Raw genomic sequence first — 9621 nt, 5'->3', positions numbered from 1 at the left:
GAAGATTTAGGTGGTCAAGGAAGACGTAGAGATCCCTTGTTGACTGTTTGGGTTCAGGAGAAGTGAGGTAATTCTCACTAGGCCATATCTGTATGATTCTCAGGACCTAAACCCTAAAGTAAGCAATTACTCCCTTAGTCTGTGAGCTTTTGACAGGTTAGAATCCTTTTTTTCCTAGTGTTGTGTATGAGTTTATGGAAAGATCCTGTGAAAAAGTGCCCTTATTTATATAGTTTAGTCCTCACATGCTTCACTTATTAATCATTTTACAGGTTCAGAATTTATCAGGTGTACTAATCTTTTACTCCATTGTAAGTAAATGAACCCTGACTCCTAAATATTCTTTACTCAGAAGCTCATCCTGAGTCAGTTTGTATTTCACTTAGTCCCCACAGAGTAATGTTTTAACTTCAGTAACACATTGCTTTCCTTATATCTTCCTTCAGTGATGGAGAATACCACTTCATTTGATGAGTTCCTCTTGCTTGGCCTGACCAGCATTCAGGAGCTGCGGCCCATCTTTTTTGTGATGTTTTTAACCATTTACTTGCTGAATTTGGTTGGAAATGGAGTGATATTAATGATCATCACTTTGGAGAGAAAACTCCACTCCCCTATGTACTTCTTCCTGGGAAACCTTTCCTGCCTAGATATTTGCTACTCTTCAGTGACTCTTCCCAAGGTTCTCATCAACCTTCTCTCCAGGCATAGGACCATATCGTTCCTAGGCTGCATCACTCAGCTACACTTCTTCCACTTCTTGGGAAGCACGGAGGCCATCTTGCTGGCTGTGATGGCCTTTGACCGTTTTGTGGCCATTTGCAGCCCACTCCGCTACACTGCTATTATGAATCCTCAGTTGTGCATCATGTTGGCAGCTATGGCCTGGCTTACCAGCTTCCTCTATGCGCTGATGCATTCGGTTATGACTGCTCACTTGAACTTTTGCCACTCTCACAAACTCAGTCACTTCTTCTGTGATGTTAAGCCCCTCTTAGAAGTGGCCTGTGGCAACACAGTGCTCAATCAGTGGCTCCTTTCCATTGTTACAGGCAGCATATCCATGGGGGCCTTCCTCCTCACACTCATCTCCTACTTCTACATCATTGTCTTTCTTCTCTTCAAGAATCAGTCCTGCAGAATGCTTAAGAAGGCTCTGTCCACTTGCACCTCCCACTTTATGGTGGTTTGTCTTTTCTATGGACCTGTTGGCTTCACATACATCCGTCCTGCCACCGCATCAGCCTCTTCCATGAGGGAGGATCGGATGGTTGCTATCATTTACAGTGCAGTTACCCCAGTGCTAAACCCACTAATATATACTCTTAGGAACAAAGAGGTGATGTTGGCTCTGAAAAAGATCTTTGGGAAGAAGTTGTTTAAAGACAATCAGCTATATGGAGGAGATCAATGAGACTCATATCTTATGTACATGAAGGCACTTCATTCTAATAAATGATCAGTTAACTTGATTTCCTCCCTCTCTCAGGAGTTATGAACATTTCAGACAAGACAAGAAGTTCAAATCACATGGGAATAAACAAAACAATTCTACAGTATTTTAAAATATGAATTTTAGTTTGTCAAGGGGCTTCACACTATCCACAGTATACACACCAGGGTAATTAACTGCTGTGGAGATCTGAAAGAAGGCAGGAGTGACTGAGAGAGATGAGACCAAGTTTTTGATATATATTAATCAATTTGTCTGGTCTTTGCCTTGGATTCTTGAAATAGAGCTTTGAAAACCTTGACTGTTTTAGTAACTCATTGGTCATTTGACTCACACCTAAGTTTATATTCACAACAGGCTTTATGGGGGGCTCCAAGCAAACTTTTGATGGGGAGTTCGTTATTACAGAAAGATTACATGATTAGATCTGGTGATTTGGGACTTGGTGACAGTGGCTTGATACTTTAGTGAGGGGGGTTAGAAAGTAAGTTCATCTATGAGGCCAAAATCTACATGAAGCTATAAGGAAGTCTCAGTAGAAACTCAATACCAAGGTGAGGTCCGCATGTTTAAACATTGGTGTTTGGAAGGGTTGTATACTTTGAGGACCTCACAGAAGTTTCTCTGTGTCTTTTCTCCCTGCTCTCATGTGTATCTTTGTCTATGACAAACTAAAATCACAAGTGTGATACTTTTCTGAGTTCTGTGTGTCTTCCCTGAAACAAAGGAAAACTACTCAAGTGCAAGAAGGAAAATATCTATTATAACATAGACAAAGCTGGAAATTAATGTTTAATGACATTTGCCAGGCATATAAAGATAGCAGGGTGATATTGTAAAATATTTAATATCTATTCTTTTAACAAGTTTCAAATATACAATTGTTGTAAAACTAGAGTTACTTGTTATATAAAATAGCTCCAAGTCTCACTTAATAAAAACTCTACTTGCCAACATCTCTCCAATGCATTTCCGTCTCTGCCTAGGCCTCTGCCTATGTCCTGGGTGCTATTCACCACATAAATTGGGAATGGTGGAAGAAAACTTTAATCCCTCAGTTTAAGATCTCCTCCACTGATGCTCTTATGACATATACCCTGTCAGGATCATCCCCTTCTCAGGTGAAGGTAATTCCATCTTTGTAATCTCATCGTCATGATTTTAGTGTCTTTTAAAACTCTTCTCTTCTACCTTCTGGACTTGGTCTATAGAATTCATTTTCAAATTGCATAGACCATGCCATCATTTTCATTATCTCATTATCTCAGCTCTTCATACATAGCTCCAGCAATCAACATTGCTAGTTGTCATCTGGAAGACTGGATAGTTTCCTATGCTGTTCCAATGCCTTGACAGTCTTTCTGTTTTAATTCTGTTCTCATCTGTGAAGATGGAGTAATCCTTCGAAAATAGCTACACCTAATCTATTTAAAACTGTCCCACTCACTCACTCTTCCTTCTGGTCTGTTTTAGATCTATAAGACCATATCTGCCTCTGATTGCCTCTCAATGACTGCTCTCCAATCCTAGATCTTATATTTCTCTAGAACATAGCTAAGATCCTCCCCTGAGGGCATGAACAATCCTCTCACTTTAAAATAACGTCCTGAAGACGTTCTTACTACTAATTCCTTCATTTTCTTTATATTTGTCTTTACAGATGGCCTTCTCAATGAGGCGCACACTGAGCACTCCAGCGCAACAGCCCTGCACTCACACCCACACTCTGGATGCCCTTCCCTGTAAACTTGCCACCTCGCACTATGATCACCAGCCACATTTGCTGCTCTGTAGTGTGTACCGTGTACCACTCCCACTAGGATACATACCCACAAGGCTGGCATCCAGGGCTGTTTTCAGTTCTTTGTTTTATCCTATATGCTAACATTTTATGTCATGTAGACAGCGTTCAACAGTTGTCATCTGGATCAGTACAAATGCCCTCCCTCTCCTGCTGGCAGGATCTATAATGATCAGGACGTAGGCCAGTGCTTTGTGGCCCCTGTAGCATAAGACCCTCACTGTGAGCTCAGAGACACATGAGCTTCCTCAGCAATGTTGTTCTCTTTCTATCCTTTCTTCTCTCTATTCTTTTTAAGTCAGTCTTCACATTCCATAGCTCACTGTACATGTCTTACTACAAAATGTATAACTTATCTAAGCACTTCGGAGATTGAGGTGGGAGGATTAGGAACGCAAGGCCAGTCTGAGACATTGTGAGACTCTGTCTCAAAGTGGCTGGGAGTATAGTGCACAGAAGAGCATTTGCCTAGCATGTGCAGTGGGAAAAATAAAGGAGCATATATGACTCATGGGGCTGGTTTTCCATCCACATAAAAATTTAAAAAGACACACAGACACATAGGTGCACGCACATGCACACACACACACACATACACATCACCTATTGGGATTGAGCAGGGCCTTAAAGAGATCAGGGAAGGAAAAGGGATGGTGAGCAAAGAAGATAGGACTTAATAGAATTTTATGTCAGTTTATCCTCTCTCTGCTAGTTCCTGAATTTGTATTCTTTAAAAAGATTGGGGAAGAGATGAAAAATTCAATCCATGAAACAGCCCTGCAGGAAGGAAAGAGTTAAAGGAGCCTGAAAGTATACTTCTCTATTTAAGCCCACCTACTTTTAGAAGCTTCTCTGGGTCTTTTGGGGAAAATGATAGACAAAATACCTCATTTCTTTTTGTTTGTTTGTTTTGAAGTAGCTTTCTTTTTATCTTTTTTTAATTACAGTTTATTCACTTTGTATCCTAGCTATAGCCCCCTCTCTCCCCCCCTCCCAATCCCACCCTCCCTTACTCTTCCTCTCCTATGCCCCTCCCCCATCCAATGAGAGGGTAGGTCCTCCTCCCCTTCCATCTGACCCTAGCTTATCAGGTCTCATCAAGACTGGCTGCTTCCCTCTCAGGTGGAGGTGATCAAAGAGCCAGCCTATGAGTTCATGTCAGAGACAGTCCCTGTTCCTATTATTGGGGAACCCTCTTGGATATTGAGCTGCCATGGGCTACTTCTGTGCAGGTGTTCTAGGTTATCTCCATGCATGGTCCTTGTTTGGAGTATTAACCCTGCACAAAACTAAAATCCAAGTGGATCAAAGATCTCAGTGTAAAAACGGACACATTAAACCTGTTAGAAGAAAAAGTGGGGAAGAGCCTTGCACTCATTGGCATAGGAGACAACTTCTTGAACGGAACAGAACACCAACAGCACAGGCTCTAAGAGCAACAATCAATAACTGGGACCTCATGAAGCTGAAAAGCTTCTGTAAAGCAAAGGACACTGTCGTCAGAAGAAAATGACAGCCTACAGATTGGGAAAGGATCTTCACCAACCCTATATCTGACAGAAGACTAATATCCAGAATATATAAAAAACTCAAGAAGTTAAACAGCAACAAATCGAGTAATCCAATTAAAAAATGGGGTACAGAGCCAAACAGAGAATTCTCAATAGAGGAACATTGAATGGCAGAGAAACACTTAAAGAAATGCTCAACATTCTTCTTCATCAGGGAAATAGAAATCAAAACGACCCCGAAAATAGCTAATTTCTGACAGAGATGAAGACACTCAGAGTAGAAAAAGACTGAATGTTTACTAAGCAACCAGAAAAGGCATCATGCACACAAATAAAAAGAGAAAATATAAAGATGAAGGGTGAGGGTGGGGCTTAGGCCCGAGCAGAGACTGGGAGCTATTTCTGCAAGGCCTAGGTACGGCTGAGTCCCTGTGATGACAGTTCTTGGTGGAGCAACATTATGTTGATGGTCAAAGACAGAGGAGGAGGGAATGACCTAGTTAAGAATGACTATGTCCGAAACCATGAAAGGAAGAGCACTGACCAAGCCCAGCCACATTCTATAGCCCTACTCTTTTCCTATTCAATCTGTAACGTACTCAGTACATCAAATACATGGGTCTTGGATATCTTCAGAGTTTATTTCTTGTCAAGTTTTGTGAATAGTCTGCTATTTTAATGAACCTGTATACCACATCTTATATCTAGAAGTTAAAAAGCAGACCCATTCCTACAGCTGTTTTTTTATTAAATTTTTATTTTTTTAATATTAGTTACATTTTATTAACTTTGTATCCCAGCTGTATCCCACTTCCTCATTCCCTCCCAATCCCACCATCCCTCCCTCATCTCTTCCCTACCCCTTTCCAAGTCCACTGATTGGGGAGGACCTCCTCCCATTTCATCTGACCCTAGCTTATCAGGTATCTTCAGGCCTGGCTGCAAAGTCCTCCTCTGGGGCCTAGCAGGGCTGCTCCTCCATCGGGTGGCGGGGGGTGAGGGGAAGTCAAAGAGGCAGCCATTGTATTCATGTCAGAAATAGTCCCTGTTCCCTTTACTAGGGGACCCACTTGGATATTGAGCTACCATGGGCTATATCCGAGGAGGGGTTCTAGGTTATATCCATACATGGTCCTTGGTTGGAGACACAGTCTCACAAAAGACCCTTGTGCCCAGATATGTTTGGTCCTTGTGGAGCCCCTGTCCTCTCCAGGTCATATTAACTCCCCCTTCTTTCATATGATTCCCTGCACTCTGCCGAAGGTTTGATTATGAGTTATCAGTATCTGCTTTTATACGCTGCTAGGTAGAGTCTTTCAGAGGCCCTCTGTAGTAGGCTCTTGTCCTGTTGTTTTCTCTTACAACCAATGTCCATCCCATTTGTCTTTCTAAGTGAGGGTTGATCACCTTACCCAGGGTCATCTTTCTTGTTTATCTTCTTTAGGTATACAGATTTTAGTATGTTTATCCTATCTTATAGGTCTATATAAGTGAGTATATACCATGTGTGTCTTTCTCTTTTTGGGATACCTCTTTCAGAATGATCTTTTCTAGATCCCACCATTTGCCTGCAAATTTCATGATTTCCTTGTTTTCAATTGCTGAGTAGTATTCCATTGTGTAAAAGTACCACAATTTCTGTATCCATTCCTCAACTGAGGGACATCTGTGTTGTTTCCAGGTTCTGGCTATTACAAATAAAGCTGCTACAAATATGGTTGAGCAAATGTCCTTGTTGTGTACTTGAGCATCTTTTGGATATATGCCTAGCAGTGGTATAGCTGTATCTTGAGGTAGCACTATTCCTAATTGTCTGAGAAAGCACCAGATTGATTTCCAAAGTGGTTGTAGAAGTTCCTACAGCAGTTTAATTTTTTATTTTTAAACAAGGTCTCACTATGTAGCTTTTGTGGGTCCAGAACTTGCTATATAGATCAGGCTATTCTCAGATTCTCAAATATCTGCCCACCTCTGCTTCCCGAGTGCTGAGATTAAAGGTGAGTACCTCCGTGCTTGGCAACACCCTTCTTCCCCATAGGGAAGTAAGAGGCTGCAACCCGGGGACTGCTAAAGCTCCTAGGAGATGGAGGCTTTCCAGACCCGCATTTGCTGGAGCAGGAGTGGGTGGCAGGTCAGTTTTGGGATGCAGTTTGGTGCTCAGGGCTGGGATGAGCTCTTTTTCTCCCGTGGTTCTGACAGACACTTAGACACAGCCAAATTACAGCCAGTTACAGAAGTCAGGAGTTCTTGCACTCATCCTGCAAAGGGTAATTGATCCAACAGATTCTGTGTGGTTATGTACAACATTGGCATGGTCTTACACTGTGAAAGAAAATAATCAGAAAGGAATCCAGATCAGTCACTGTGACTGGTGATGCTTTGCCTCCCCCATGAACCAGGGGTCTGTTGGCTGCTCCACCCTCCTTCCATTTCATATCCTCTATGGTTTCAAATTTTTACCCTGTGGGGAATACATCGGATCCTTGGAATGTCTTGCCTGAGGTAGAACACAAGACCTAGGGAGATAGGGCTAAAGGAGGAGTTATCAGCTAGCAGAGCTCTTCCATGCACGTCACCCACCCCACCAGAGAACTGGCATCCTAATCATATCTGGGGCTTCTTCCACTTGCGGGAAGAAAACAACCCATGAAAGGCTAGGGGAGCAGCAGGGCCACTAGGATGTGAAAAAGAAATCCTAGTCCTGACACCAGGGACTTTCAGAGCTCTGACTGCAGATCCAAAGAGGAATGAAGAAGCAAGCGGCATGATGTGCAACCGCCCTCCTGGAGTCTCCTCAGAGGGACTTTCTCCTCTGACCTCTGGCTGCTGGGAATCAGGCTCCCAGTATACAGAGCAACAAATGTGTCCTGCACTTTTCTGTGTTATTTATGGTAGAGTGTCTGTACGCGGGTCCCAGTGTGCACATGCTTTCGATGTGGCCATGACATCCTGGTCTGCCGGCCATAGCGCTGATAGACGCCGCCGATGCCACGGCTCTAACCCTGAGCAGTTATTTATTCTACTGGGTGCACGTGTGTGTGTGTGTGTGTGTGTGTGTGTGTGTGAGAGAGAGAGAGAGAGAGAGAGAGAGAGAGAGAGAGAGAGAGTGCACATGCAACGTGAAGTTACAGGAGGTTGTGAGCCTCCCAGTGTGGCACAGGAAAACAAACCACAGACCTTTGCAAGACAGCAAGCACTCTCAGCCACAGAGCCAGCTCTCCAGACCGAACACTGAACATTTTTGAGGATTTAGAACTTCATGTCTGAAGAAGCTGGTGAAGTCTGTGGTTTGTTGGCAAACAAATTTGTGCATAGAGGATGTCCTGGCTGATTTTGTGTTTACTTATCACAAGCTAGAGTCATCTAGGAGGAGAGAACTTCAGTTGCGACAATGCCTCCATAAGGCCTACCAGTAGGCAAGCCTGTAGGGCATTTTCTTAGTAATTGATAGGGGAAGGCCCAGTCTTAGGTGCCATAGGAAAGCTGACTGAGCAAGTCATCAGGAGTAAGTCAGTAAGCAGCACTGTTCCTTGGCCTATGTGTCATCTCTTACCTGCCCTGTTTGAGTTCCTGTCCTTACTGCTTTTGAGGATGAACTGTTGTATAGAAGTCTGAGTGCAATAAACCCTTTCCTCCCCAAGTTGCTTTTGGTCATGGTGTTTCTCATAGCAATAGAAACCCTAACTAAAACAGGATATGAAAGAACATATGGAACAGTGCTTCCCTCTACAGTCTATGCTAACTACGAGCGCCTATAGACAAGCACCTGCAGAATGGCCTCTACACATGTGATGTTTGCAGTTAGCATAAACAAGTACAAATAGTGTTCACCTGGTGTGGTGTCTTCATCTTTGACCACGTGGAGGCCAGTTTGTGGGAAGAACATTCTGCACTCTGTCTGCCCCATCCATAGTTCACAGGTTTCCTACGTGAACTCCTCTACACTATGATGTAATCCTTCAAAGTATAATTGACAGTCACTAAAGCCCACAAGCGCTATGGACTGTATTCATGAACCATCCCTGATCTAGCCCTGTGATACATTTTTTCCACATCAATTTTAGTTTATTTAAAATCCTTAGAGTTATATATAAATGTTGTTTATTCTATTCTTACATTATTCTTAAAAATGGAGGTTCAAATTGTGTAAAGGGTTTTCTAAGGGTTTTAATTCACTTTACACATTTGGTGAAATCGAGTCTGTGAAAATGCATCACAGCGTGGACTCTGTGAGCATGGTGCAAATATGAAAGACGGAAACATTGTCAGTAAGTGGAAATGTCCTTTTTGTATGTCTGCATGTTTATAAGGCAAAATTTATCAATTCTTGGGTCTTCTGGTGACTAGATATTGGTGGTACTCCACTATGGATTTTGATTAACTTTCTCAGAAGACTTACTTCAGACAACTGCAGATGTAACACTCCTTGCACACAACTGACAATGATAGGAATATGTGTGTGTGTATATATATATATTTGTTGTTGCTGTTGTTGTTGTCCACCTAGGTCTTTGTGAATATGGCTCATCTGCTCACAGTGCTCCATCAGTGTGACTTTTATTAATGTATCTGAGTCCACAGACATGCAAATGCTTATACTATTACTGATTTTTGCTGAGTAAAGAGGCCCCTGTTCTGTTATGCTTTTATGTTTGTTTCTTTTTTTAACTAACTAGTCCTTTAAATGTAACTTAATGTTTTTGGCTAAATTAAAAAAATAGTATATTTGGGGGATTTTGATCTTTTGATATTTAAATACTTGTGATTATGGCATTCAAAATTGTTCCTTTGGGAATAACGGGCCACACTCCTTCCCAGCAAGGAGGCAGAGAAAACTATCTGGGGCTTAGAGTTCC

The 9621-nt window shown here is 42.3% G+C and overlaps 1 protein-coding gene across 1 annotated transcript; it reads left to right on the top strand.

Moving 5' to 3' along the window:
- Positions 1-448: 448 nt before the first annotated feature.
- LOC129676230 (olfactory receptor 12D3) lies at positions 449-1414 on the top strand. Its single transcript, XM_055606559.1, has one exon. It carries the CDS (start codon positions 449-451, stop codon positions 1412-1414), a length of 966 nt encoding a protein of 321 aa, XP_055462534.1.
- Positions 1415-9621: the final 8207 nt, after the last annotated feature.

Source organism: Psammomys obesus, unplaced genomic scaffold (genome assembly GCF_907164565.1).
Source record: "Psammomys obesus unplaced genomic scaffold, mPsaObe1.curated_primary_1811, whole genome shotgun sequence".
Lineage (NCBI taxonomy): Eukaryota > Metazoa > Chordata > Mammalia > Rodentia > Muridae > Psammomys > Psammomys obesus.
This window is presented reverse-complemented; position numbering and strand designations above follow the sequence as displayed.